Source organism: Bombina bombina, chromosome 6 (assembly GCF_027579735.1).
Source record: "Bombina bombina isolate aBomBom1 chromosome 6, aBomBom1.pri, whole genome shotgun sequence".
NCBI lineage: Eukaryota > Metazoa > Chordata > Amphibia > Anura > Bombinatoridae > Bombina > Bombina bombina.
In genome coordinates, this window is record NC_069504.1 from 102,678,155 (window position 1) to 102,691,655 (window position 13,501).

General features: G+C 40.5%; 1 protein-coding gene across 1 annotated transcript in view; it reads right to left on the reverse strand.

Moving 5' to 3' along the window:
• Positions 1-13,501, reverse strand: part of PTPN12 (protein tyrosine phosphatase non-receptor type 12) — a 330,655-nt gene that overhangs the window by 112,955 nt on the left and 204,199 nt on the right. The window contains exon 6 of the mRNA XM_053719169.1: positions 7,049-7,108. Within this exon, the coding sequence (XP_053575144.1) occupies positions 7,049-7,108 (60 nt within the window). The remainder of the gene's footprint in view (positions 1-7,048; positions 7,109-13,501) is intronic.

The window sequence follows — 13,501 nt, forward strand, 5'->3', positions numbered from 1 at the left end:
TTAAAGATATTAATTGAGATATCTTTGTGTAATCCCTGCACCATTGATTCAGCATACAGAGCTGAAGAGGTCGCATGTGAAAACGAGCAAAGGGGATCGCGTCCGATGCAGCAGTCATAAGAATTTCCATGCATAAGGCTACCGAAGGGAATGATTGTGACTGAAGGTTTCGACAAGCTGAAATCAATTTTAGATGTCTCTTGTCTGTTAAAGACAGTCATGGACACTGAATCTATCTGGAAACCCAGAAAAGTTACCCTTGTCTGAGGAATCAATGAACTTTTTGGTAAATTGATCCTCCAACCATGATCTTGAAGAAACAACACAAGTCGATTCGTATGAGATTCTGCTAAATGTAAAGACTGAGCAAGTACCAAGATATCGTCCAAATAAGGAAATACCACAATACCCTGTTCTCTAATTACAGACAGAAGGGCACCGAGAACTTTTGTAAAAATTCTTGGAGCTGTAGCTAGGCCAAACGGCAGAGCCACAAACTGGTAATGCTTGTCCAGAAAAGAGAATCTCAGGAACTGAATAATGATCTGGATGAATCGGAATATGCAGATAAGCATCCTGTAAATCTATTGTGGACATATAATGCCCTTGCTGAACAAAAGGCAAGATAGTCCTTACAGTTACCATTTTGAACGTTGGTATCCTTACACAACGATTCAATATTTTTAGATCCAGAACTGGTCTGAAGGAATTCTCCTTCTTTGGTACAATGAAGAGATTTGAATAAAACCCCATCCCCTGTTCCAGAACTGGAACTGGCATAATTACTCCAGCCAACTCTAGATCTGAAACACAATTCAGAAATGCTTGAGCTTTCACTGGATTTACTGGGACACGGGAAAGAAAAAATCTCTTTGCAGGAGGTCTCATCTTGAAACCAATTCTGTACCCTTCTGAAACAATGTTCTGAATCCATAGATTGTGAACAGAATTGATCCAAATTTCTTTGAAAAAACGTAACCTGCCCCCTACCAGCTGAGCTGGAATGAGGGCCGCACCTTCATGTGGACTTAGAAGCAGGCTTTGCCTTTCTAGAAGGCTTGGATTTATTCCAGACTGGAGATGGTTTCCAAACTGAAACTGCTCCTGAGGATGAAGGATCAGGCTTTTGTTCTTTGTTGAAACAAAAGGAACGAAAACGATTATTAGCCCTGTTTTTACCCTTAGATTTTTTATCCTGTGGTAAAAAAGTTCCTTTCCCACCAGTAACAGTTGAGATAATGGAATCCAACTGAGAACCAAATAATTTGTTACCCTGGAAAGAAATGGAAAGTAGAGTTGATTTAGAAGCCATATCAGCATTCCAAGTTTTAAGCCATAAAGCTCTTCTAGCTAAAATAGCTAGAGACATAAACCTTACATCAACTCTGATAATATCAAAAAATGGCATCACAGATAAAATTATTAGCATGCTGAAGAAGAATAATATTATGAGAATCATGATCTGTTACTTGTTGCGCTAAAGTCTCCAACCAAAAAGTTGAAGCTGCAGCAACATCAGCCAAAGATATAGCAGGTCTAAGAAGATTACCTGAACACAGATAAGCTTTTCTTAGAAAGGATTCAATCTTCCAATCTAAAGGATCTTTAAACGAAGTACCATCTGACGTAGGAATAGTAGTACGTTTAGCAAGGGTAGAAATAGCCCCATCAACTTTAGGGATTTTGTCCCAAAATTCTAATCTGTCAGACGGCACAGGATATAATTGCTTAAAACGTTTAGAAGGAGTAAATGAATTACCCAATTTATCCCATTCTCTGGAAATTACTTCAGAAATAGCATTAGGAACAGGAAAAACTTCTGGAATAACCACAGGAGATTTAAACACCTTATCTAAACGTTTAGAATTAGTATCAAGAGGACCAGAATCCTCTATTTCTAAAGCAATTAGTACTTCTTTAAGTAAAGAACGAATAAATTCTATTTTAAATAAATATGAAGATTTATCAGCATCAATCTCTGAGACAGAATCCTCTGAACCAGAAGAGTCATCAGAATCAGAATGATGATGTTCATTTAAAAATTCATCTGTAGAGAGAGAAGTTTTAAAAGATTTTTTATGTTTCCTAGAAGGAGAAATAACAGACATAGCCTTCTTGATGGATTCAGAAACAAAATCTCTTATGTTATCAGGAACATTCTGCACCTTAGATGTTGAGGGAACTTCAACAGGCAATGGTACATTACAAAAGGAAATATTATCTGCTTTAACAAGTTTGTCATGACAATTAATACAAACAGCCGGAGGAATAGCTACCAAAAGTTTACAGCAGATACACTTAGCTTTGGTAGTTCCAGCACTAGACAGCGATTTTCCTGAAGTATCTTCTGACTCAGATGCAACGTGAGACATCTTGCAATATGTAAGAGAAAAAACAACATATAAAGCAAAATTGATCAAATTCCTTAAATGACAGTTTCAGGAATGGGAAAAAATGCCAATAAACAAGCTTCTAGTAACCAGAAGCAAAGAAAAAAATCAGACTGAAATAATGTGGAGACAAAAGAGACGCCATATTTTTGGGCGCCAAATAATACGCCCACATTGTTTGGCGCCTAAATGCTTTTTGGCGCCAAAAATGACGCCACATCCGGAAAGCCGACATTTTTGGCGCAAAAGGACGTCAAAAAAGGACGCAACTTCCGGCGACACGTATGACGCCGGAAACAGAAAAGATTTTTTGCGCCAAAAAAGTCAGCGCCAAAAATGACGCAATAAAATGAAGCATTTTCAGCCCCCGCGAGCCTAACAGCCCACAGGGAAAAAAAGTCAAATTTTTAAGGTAAGAAAAAATGATTGATTCAAACGCATTATCCCAAATATGAAACTGACTGTCTGAAAATAAGGAATGTTGAACATTCTGAGTCAAGGCAAATAAATGTTTGAATACATATATTTAGAACTTTATAAATAAAGTGCCCAACCATAGCTTAGAGTGTCACAGAAAATAAGATTTACTTACCCCAGGACACTCAACTACACGTTTGTAGAAAGCCAAACCAGTACTGAAACGAAAATCAGCAGAGGTAATGGTATATAAATAAGAGTATATCGTCGATCTGAAAAGTGAGGTAAGAGATGAATCTCTACGACCGATAACAGAGAACCTATGAAATAGACCCCGTAGAAGGAGATCACTGCATTCAAATAGGCAATACTCTCCTCACATCCCTCTGACATTCACTGCACGCTGAGAGGAAAACTGGGCTCCAACTTGCTGCGGAGCGCATATCAACGTAGAATCTAGCACAAACTTACTTCACCACCTCCATAGGAGGCAAAGTTTGTAAAACTGAATTGTGGGTGTGGTGATGGGTGTATTTATAGGCATTTTGAGGTTTGGGAAACTTTGCCCCTCCTGGTAGGAATGTATATCCCATACGTCACTAGCTCATGGACTCTTGCTAATTACATGAAAGAAAAGCAGACAATGCATCAGAAATTGTGGAAGTCATGAGCGCAGCTATGTCTTTTAAAGTAACTCCAGCAGGAGCTATAACAGAAGTACAGGGCACTCCTTGCGCGGGCATTAAAGATTTGGATGCTTGGGGAGAAAGCTGCGGCATACTCTGATTCTCATCATTAGATTCCAGAGAAGCATCTGCTTTAGAAAAACTTTGTGCATTAAAAATCTGTTCCCTATAACTTAACGCCCTTTCAATACAGGAAGGACAAAAAGGAATAGGAGGTTCCACATTGGCATCCAAACACATGGAGCAAGTAACACTTTGCACAGCTCCAATATCCATATTGAAAAAAATAACAATCACAAAGAAATCTTTTGTGTTTTTTTTATTTTTATTTTTTTAACTTTTCAAATTAACAAAAAAAAAATTGTTACGGTCTCTTTAAAAAATTCAAAAGCCAAACGTTCTTAACGCTGGTAGAAAAACAAAATTATGCAACAGAACAGGCAAAAGTTATATAGATTAATTGCTCAAATAACTGACTGAAAAAAATGACACTATGTCTTTAAAATGTAAACAGACACTATTTTTTCTGTTTGAAATTGCTTACAAACGTAACCCTAACTAGAACACATAAAAAATAAACAGTTCAAACACCTCTACGCTTAGCAGCTCTGCTGAGGCGCCTACCTGCTCCTCTCTGCAAAAACCCAGAGTAACAGAGGATGACGATCCCAGCGCTAACAACCGCTTGCTCTCAAACCATGCGGTTCTAGTGCAACATGAATTCCCCTGCAGCTTTGAGTAGTCGCCTTCCACAGTCAAACCGGAAGCTCCTTACCCATACTAAATGCGCAGCGAAACACCAGACGCGTGAAAACCTAGCCCCGCCAATCGTGGGCGTTATACTATACACAGCACGACCGGTTTAGACAAACAAACCGCAAGAAAAACAAGCAGCTTCACTCCCAGCCAGAAGTGCCAGTACAAAGGCTGTCTAAATATTACCCTCCAAATAAAGAGAGTCTGGTCCCATCATTAAAAAGTCCCACTGCTGAACCTTTTATATGATCCTTAAAAAACAATCAAGTGCCCACTTTGCTCTGAGTGAATAACCTCCCCAGAATAATAAAGCAGCACTTACCTCAATGCTGTCCGACAGCAAGACAGTCCAACAGGTTTAAGAGGTCCTCTCCCTCCTATGGCCCTGTTGAAAAATTATAACGCCTGAGTTAGACTTGTTTTGACTATCAAGATAAGGGCAGCCCCATTGTATGGGAGGCACAGTGAGAATTATGTCCCACCAGTTCCCATTGCTTTAAAGCCACCAAAAGCTCTACTGTGGAGACTGATATGGACTACGGCTACACCCTACAACAAAGCAGTACTCTCTGGCACTACTTTAAAAATAATAAACTCTTGATTGAAGAATCTATACTAACACCTCACTTTTCCTCTTCCTATTACTAACACAGGCAAAGAGAATGACTGGAATGGGAGGGAAGGGAGGAGCTATTTAACAGCTCTGCTGTGGTGCTCTTTGCCTCCTCCTACTGACCAGGAGGTGAATATCCCATAAGTAATGAAGATGATCCGTTGACTCATGTCTTTAAAAAGAAACAGACTTTTTTTTTTCCTCTTAAATTTTATTTATAACACACAGTGAGTACAAATTATGCCATCTTACTTCTGAGACACCACGCAGGGTATTTGAATAAATCATACTGCATTATACAGAGAAAGTTTTATCATAATACATGAATACTCTGTTTTTCACACTTGTCTTTACATATCTACTGTATCTTCGAAAACGAAAAATAGCAAAACACAGAGACCTGGTATCAATTCTGGGCATAAATGTGATATTCATCTAACTACAGGTTGCATGTTAGAGGAGTCTTAGCAGAGCGCTCATTCTGCATTTTCTATTTTGTTATGGAGGTAGTTTCGCTATTTAGTCTATACCTCACCAGTTCTTCTTTGAATGAAGATCTTTCATCTCTTTTCTTTGTTCTCTTTGGTGTTTTTAGTTTTTCTTCATCTCTATGGAGTTAGTGGTCTTTGTCTGGTTTCCTGCTTAGTGTGCAGATTATCAGGAGAGTATATTCCCCTCCTCACTTATAATCTCAACCTTTTCTACAGGGAAAGTATTGTAGATCTGCAGGTTTGGGCGAGGGGTTATTTGCGGATTCTAATTTCCAAAGTATCTTAAAGGTGGTGCAGTCGTTGCTCTTATGCTTCTCCTTTTCTTTGAAATGTTGTGTATCTATTTTTTAGTTCACAAGATTTAGGCTTGTGCTGAGATCCATTACAACACAGTAGATAGTGACCGCTTGCACGTTTACACTTGAGGATGTGTTTTCCTCGACGGGGCCAGATTTTTAGAAGTCATCTTCTACAGGCGGTGTTAACTGGTAAATAGGTGCCTGCCTTTCTTTCCCACTTGTTCGTCCTTTGTGGACTCCACAGCTTGGGTATTAGTTCCCCACAAGTAAGGAATTCCGTGGACTATCACCGAATTAGAAAGAAAACAATTTATGCTTACCTGATAAATTTCTTCCTTTCTTTGTGTTGATAGTCCCGCCTGTGTTTTAACTCTGGCAGCAACTCTATTTGCACCTCTTTAAACTACTTTCTTACTTCTTCCTCCTTTCCTTGGCAATCTCTACAATATATTGCCTGAAACCCAGTCTAAATTTAAGAGTTTTAGGGCCTCTGTTCATGAATTACCAAAGAACTTCCTATTCTAGAACAGATACCCAAAGTGTTCTAAAATAGAACGTAAAAGGGACAGAAAACACCTTACAACTTCGCAATATACTTTCATTTCATATAGTGCCCCCTTCTTCTGTAGTTTAAAGGGAATGTATATACCTGGTAATTACAAGACTGTTGTCTTGCTATAGAAAAACATGTTAGCCAAGTCTAAAATTGTTTGCTGCCAATCCGAGCTTGAGTGTACAGACAACAAGGCTAGCCGCAGTCATTATGTTAGTATAAAGTGCATTATTTTGCAATTTTTATCTGTTAAAGCCAGTTAGGAAAATATATGTAGCAGGGTCAGCCTTGAGAAAAAGGCAGTGTGTAGTTCCAGATCTTCGAAATAGAAAAACCATCATTTTCAGAGCTACATTACATGAAATTATGAAAAAAAAATACTTTATATTGCAATGCTGGTTTTCCATGCTTAACTAAATAGAGACAAGCGTTACTAATTGAAGCTCTGAAAACTACTGAGGAGTCTCATAGGGTAGCGTAAAAAGCTCTGAGTAGACGCAGTATAAGAAATGTCCTGTAGTTGGCAGTGTAAAGAGGTAATAGCACAGGCTGAATATCATTTAAAGAATATTTATGCAAAAGATATATATATATATATATATATATATATATATATATATATATATATATATATATATATATATATATATATAGTTATTAGCAGAAACTGAATAAGGTTAAATATATAGTTATTAGCAGAAACTGAATAAGGTTAAATATACAGTTATTAGTAGCAAATGAATAAGGAGTAGACTGAGGTAATCCTACATGACCTCAAATAGTCACATACACGCTGAAGGCACGCGAGTAGTAATAATGAGGGTGATGCATTGCACAACTTACATTCTGGCATTCCAGCAGTAAAGTCCTGACAAAGTAGTCCGTCCTGGATTGCTCAGCTTCCTAGATAAACAAACAAGAAGTAGCGGATATCACATTTGCATAATCTGTAAATATATCTAAATATAGATTACTGCCAACTTCACATAAAAAAATGAAGATGGTAATATAAAATTAGAACCTCTATATAATAAAAAAAAAAAAAAAAAAACTCTACAATATACTCATGATTTATTTTGTTCACGTTCCTGTAAATCCATTCTAAAATTGTGAGGTTTTCAGTTCCTGTTAGAAATGTAAGTGTAGAACACTTATATTGCACACAGCCATTGGCTGCACACTCTAGTGACCTATTTATAACTGTCCCTAATTGGCCACAGCAGAGAAGGTAACCTAAGTTACAATATGACAGCTCCCCCATTGTTTTAAAGACACTACGGGGTCTATTTACATATGTGCGGACAGACGTGATCCGCTGTCGGCATTTATCATTGCACCAGCAGTTCTTGTGAACATCTGGTGCAATACCGCCCCCTACAGATTTGCGGCTAGCAGGGGGTGTCAATCAGCCCGATCGTACATGATCGGGCGGATTGCTATACCCCGCCTCAGAGGCGGCGTATGAGTTTAGTAGCAGCGGTCTTAAGACCGCTGCTTCTTAACTCCTGTTTCTGGCGAGACTGAAGGCTCGCGCAGAAACAAGGGGAACACTTATTTTGTGAATATTTAAACAACTAATGCAACGTTACAAAAAAAAAAAAAAAAAAAAAAAAAAAAAAAAAAAAAGCATCTACACGTTATTCTTAGACTAATCTTTTCTTTCAATTAATAATTCTATCTAGCATTTTAGTGTTTAATTTCCCTTTAATAAGTTAATGCATCATGAAAAACATACCCTAATTACTCTGAATAGATTCTAAATGGTTTAGATTTTGTTTTAGGAACAAAACTTAAAATTATGCTTACCTGATAATTTTCTTTTCTTCTGTACAGAGTCCACAGCTGCATTCATTACTTTTGGGAAATACAGAACCTGGCCACCAGGAGGCAGCAAAGACACCCCAGCCAAAGGCTTAAATACCTCCCCCACTTCCCATATTCCCCAGTCATTCTGCCAACGGAACAAGAAACAGTAGGAGAAATATCAGCATGAAAAACAGGTGCCAGAAGAACAAATAAAAAAAAAATATAAGGCCGCCCACAGAAAAAAAAAAAAAAAAAAACTGGCGGGGAGCTGTGGACTCTGCCCATACAGAAGAAAAGAAAATTATCATCAGGTAAGCATAATTTAAGTTTTTCTTCTTAAAACGGGGAGAGTCCACAGCTGCATTCATTACTTTTGAGAAATCAATACCCAAGCTTATAGAGGACACTAAATGCAAACGGGCGGGAACAAAAAGGCGGCCCATTCTGATGGCACCACAGCCTGACACAACCCGGATACCCAATTAAAAACTACTTCAACTGAAGCAGGAAGAACAAAAATATTGAAGAGGACAAGGTAACTTCCCATCAATTAGAACCATAAGGATCCCAGTTAGAGATCACTCTAAAATCTGAACTCCACTGAGCACAAAAAACTGAGGAGACAAAAGTCCCACTCTCTCTAGAGGCACACAAATGAAAACCTCTCCATGAACAATGGCAAGGGAAACAGCAAACAAACTCCCACACCACATTCTCCCTAACTGAAGAAGGGAAGAATCAGATAAGAAGGTCCGAAAGAACCTCCAGAAACAATCCCAAAAGATTCAAGAACAAAACAGAAAGAGAAGCCCCTAGCATCACTCGAAAAAGAGCGGCTACCAGGCTGCAAGAGGACAAAGTCCAATAGATACTACTCTAACGATGGAGGAGAGCAAAGAAAGGAAATTTTCCAGACAACCTCCAACATGGATCCAAAAGGAACCAATGTAAAGCCTTAACCAGAACTGAATTCCCAGAAGGTCAAAAGGGTAGAAGAAGACTACCTTACCATAGACAGCTAACCAGCACAGAGAAACCGAAAACCCATAGGTCAGGAAAAAAAAAAAAAAACAGGAGCAGAACAAGAACGGAATAGTAACATCCGTTTACACCAAAAACAAAAGCCGCAGGCTTCCATCGTGTAGGCAGTCAGACTAAACGTTAAACCATAGTAACTAGCCAACCAAGTAGCTACCAAACTTGCACCAGGACATTCCTGGAAAGGAACAAGAGAAAGAACACAGAAAGCAGGGCAGACCAACTCCCCCCCCCCCTAGAAAACAGGGTAAGGGAGGATAACACCCTGACCAATAAAGAAGAACCAACTACCCACTAAGGGAAGGTTCCCGAACCAACTGCAAGGCCTCACAACCTAAGGAAGGATCCTTCGGGAGACATGAGATGTGGTCGATGCTCAAACAGAGCAGTCAGAATTCCTGACCCCTACTCTGATTGAACAGTCCTATCACAGCAGCGACTGCCAATGTCCCAAAGGACAAGAGAGTAAAAAATCCCAGCATCGACAAGACCCAGAGATCAGATAATAAATCTCCAGCCATGAGTTCTTAAGGAAAGAGGCAGGAAAGAGGCAGAGACACCCAGAGAGATTAATTAGGGATCCAGGATACCTATCCCCATTACCCCTCAGGAACCCGAAGGGAGGGTAGAGTGCAGACAAGAGATGATGATAGGTGCAGTAGACCAGATCCTTGCAAATAGAAGGAAAACTAAGAAACCAAGGAATATTCCAGCAAAGAAATTCCCAGGAAAAACTTCCTCCATCTCTCCAGAAGAGAGAAAAAGAACTGCCCCAGTAGGAACAAGAAGATTTCCCCAGGACTGGAAAAACAAGCCTACTACTGAACGCCAGACAGATCCAAGACTATTAAAATATTGAAAACAGATAAACTAAAATGCCAAGTCAAAGACTAGGTTAAAAAAAACGGACCCCCAAAACCAGGCGCCGGATGAAAACCAAAAACCTTGTGGAACACCCACAAAGATGCCTGGAAATTAAATTTGCACAAAAGTTGATGCATGCCAAACCCCCATGAGGTCTTGAACTCTGATCTCTCATGATGTATCCCAGTGGCTGCCCACTCAGTCCCAAAAGGCTACTAAGATAACACTCACAAAGTCCGAAGACAAAGGAGGGACCCAAAAGAGATCAGAACCCCATGATTGAGAGAATATGACCGTCTCTAAAGATCCAGTCTGGATCACAGCAAGAGAGACTGCAAAACAATCCCCCAGATCCCCAAGTATATAGGATCAAAAGAGGATACTGCAAGGAAAAAAAAACTGTCCCTAACAACTGGGACTCCTCAACAAGATGACAAAGTTCAGCAATCCTCAAAACAGAGGAGAGAAACACTGGTGAAAGATCTGAAAATCAGACAATTTAATCCACAAGGAGTACCAATAGGGGGGAATAATCCCCCCCCTACACCAGGTACTGGAGATCTCCATGCAGTCATCTGACCCCCCCCCCCCGGAAGGGAGGACTAGCTCCTGTCCAAAGGACCTCCAGGACTACTAATATACTGCCATAGCAGAATTCGTAATCCCAGCAAACCACATAAGCTATGCAAGGACAAAACACTCCAGTACGAACAAACACCGGACGCCCCACCAAGATGAAATAAACTAGGACCAGCCTGACATCTAGGATAGAAGGGCCTCCAATAACTTGTAGAAAACAAGAAAACAAGAAGTAAGCAAACTTAGTACTCAAACAGGACCAGCCTGTTGTCAAGGATACAATAGGTCTGATATAAACATCAAAAGAACAGAGTGAGCTAGTACCCAACCAGGACCAGCTTGCTGACCAGGGTACAACCGAACTGTTCAAGGGTCAATTGAAAGTTCTAAACCCTAGTAGGGCTAGACTAAACAAACAGACAAACGACAGACAAATAAGCCCAGAGGCTTAAACATGGTCTTAAAATATGTTGTTGTTTTTGTTAAACTTCCACCGGAACCAACATCTATCACGACCATAAAATCGCTAGCATCAAAATCTCAGAAGAGAAAGAATTTTCCTAAAAGGAAAAATATACAACAGTCACGAGTTCCAAAATATAAAACATAAATAAAACACATCCTAACCTGATCAAAAAAAACATAATTTATGCTTACCTGATAAATTCCTTTCTTCTGTTGTGTGATCAGTCCACGGGTCATCATTACTTCTGGGATATAACTCCTCCCCAACAGGAAATGCAAGAGGATTCACCCAGCAGAGCTGCATATAGCTCCTCCCCTCTACGTCACTCCCAGTCATTCGACCAAGAATCAACGAGAAAGGAGAAACCAAGGGTGAAGTGGTGACTGGAGTATAATTTAAAAGATATTTACCTGCCTTAAAAAACAGGGCGGGCCGTGGACTGATCACACAACAGAAGAAAGGAATTTATCAGGTAAGCATAAATTATGTTTTCTTCTGTTATGTGTGATCAGTCCACGGGTCATCATTACTTCTGGGATACCAATACCAAAGCAAAAGTACACGGATGACGGGAGGGATAGGCAGGCTCATTATACAGAAGGAACCACTGCCTGAAGAACCTTTCTCCCAAAAACAGCCTCCGAAGAAGCAAAAGTGTCAAATTTGTAAAATTTGGAAAAAGTATGAAGCGAAGACCAAGTTGCAGCCTTGCAAATCTGTTCAACAGAGGCCTCATTCTTAAAGGCCCAAGTGGAAGCCACAGCTCTAGTAGAATGAGCTGTAATTCTTTCAGGAGGCTGCTGTCCAGCAGTCTCATAGGCTAAACGAATTATGCTACGAAGCCAGAAGGAGAGAGAGGTAGCCGAAGCCTTATGACCTCTCCTCTGACCAGAGTACACGACAAACAGGGAAGACGTTTGTCGAAAATCCTTAGTTGCCTGCAAGTAGAACTTGAGGGCACGAACTACATCCAGATTGTGTAGAAGACGTTCCTTCTTTGAAGAAGGATTCGGGCACAGGGAAGGCACCACGATCTCTTGATTGATGTTCCTGTTAGTGACTACCTTAGGTAAGAACCCAGGTTTTGTACGCAGAACTACCTTATCTGAATGAAAAATCAAATAAGGAGAATCACAATGTAAAGCTGATAACTCAGAGACTCTCCGAGCCGAAGAAATAGCCATTAAAAATAACACTTTCCAAGATAACAACTTTATATCAATGGAATGAAGGGGTTCAAACGGAACTCCTTGTAGAACGTTAAGAACAAGGTTTAAACTCCATGGCGGAGCAACAGTTTTAAACACAGGCTTGATCCTAGCTAAAGCCTGACAAAAGGCCTGGACGTCTGGATTTTCTGACAGACGCCTGTGTAACAAGATGGACAGAGCTGAGATCTGTCCCTTTAATGAGCTAGCCGATAAACCCTTTTCTAAACCTTCTTGTAGAAAGGACAATATCCTAGGAATCCTAACCTTACTCCAGGAGTAACCTTTGGATTCGCACCAGTATAGGTATTTACGCCATATCTTGTGGTAAATCCTTCTGGTAACAGGCTTCCTAGCCTGTATCAGGGTATCAATAACCGACTCAGAAAAACCACGTTTTGATAAAATCAAGCGTTCAATTTCCAAGCAGTCAGCTTCAGAGAAGTTAGATTTTGATGTTTGAATGGACCCTGTATCAGAAGGTCCTGTCTTAGAGGTAGAGACCAAGGCGGACAGGATGACATGTCCACTAGATCTGCATACCAAGTCCTGCGTGGCCATGCAGGCGCTATTAGAATCACTGATGCTCTCTCCTGTTTGATTTTGGCAATCAATCGAGGAAGCAGCGGGAAGGGTGGAAACACATAAGCCATCCCGAAGTTCCAAGGTGCTGTCAAAGCATCTATCAGAACCGCTCCCGGATCCCTGGATCTGGACCCGTAGCGAGGAAGTTTGGCGTTCTGGCGAGACGCCATGAGATCTATCTCTGGTTTGTCCCAACGTCGAAGTATTTGGGCAAAGACCTCCGGATGAAGTTCCCACTCCCCCGGATGAAAAGTCTGGCGACTCAAGAAATCCGCCTCCCAGTTCTCCACTCCCGGGATGTGGATTGCTGACAGGTGGCAAGAGTGAGACTCTGCCCAGCGAATTATGTTTGATACTTCCATCATTGCTAGGGAGCTTCTTGTCCCTCCTTGATGGTTGATGTAAGCTACAGTCGTGATGTTGTCCGACTGAAACCTGATGAACCCCCGAGTTTTTAACTGGGGCCAAGCCAGAAGGGCATTGAGAACTGCTCTCAATTCCAGAATGTTTATTGGCAGGAGACTTTCCTCCTGATTCCATTGTCCCTGAGCCTTCAGAGAATTCCAGACAGCGCCCCAACCTAGTAGGCTGGCGTCTGTTGTTACAATTGTCCAGTCCGGCCTGCTGAATGGCATCCCCCTGGACAGATGTGGCCGAGAAAGCCACCATAGAAGAGAGTTTCTGGTCTCTTGATCCAGATTCAGAGTAGGGGACAAGTCTGAGTAATCCCCATTCCACTGACTCAGCATG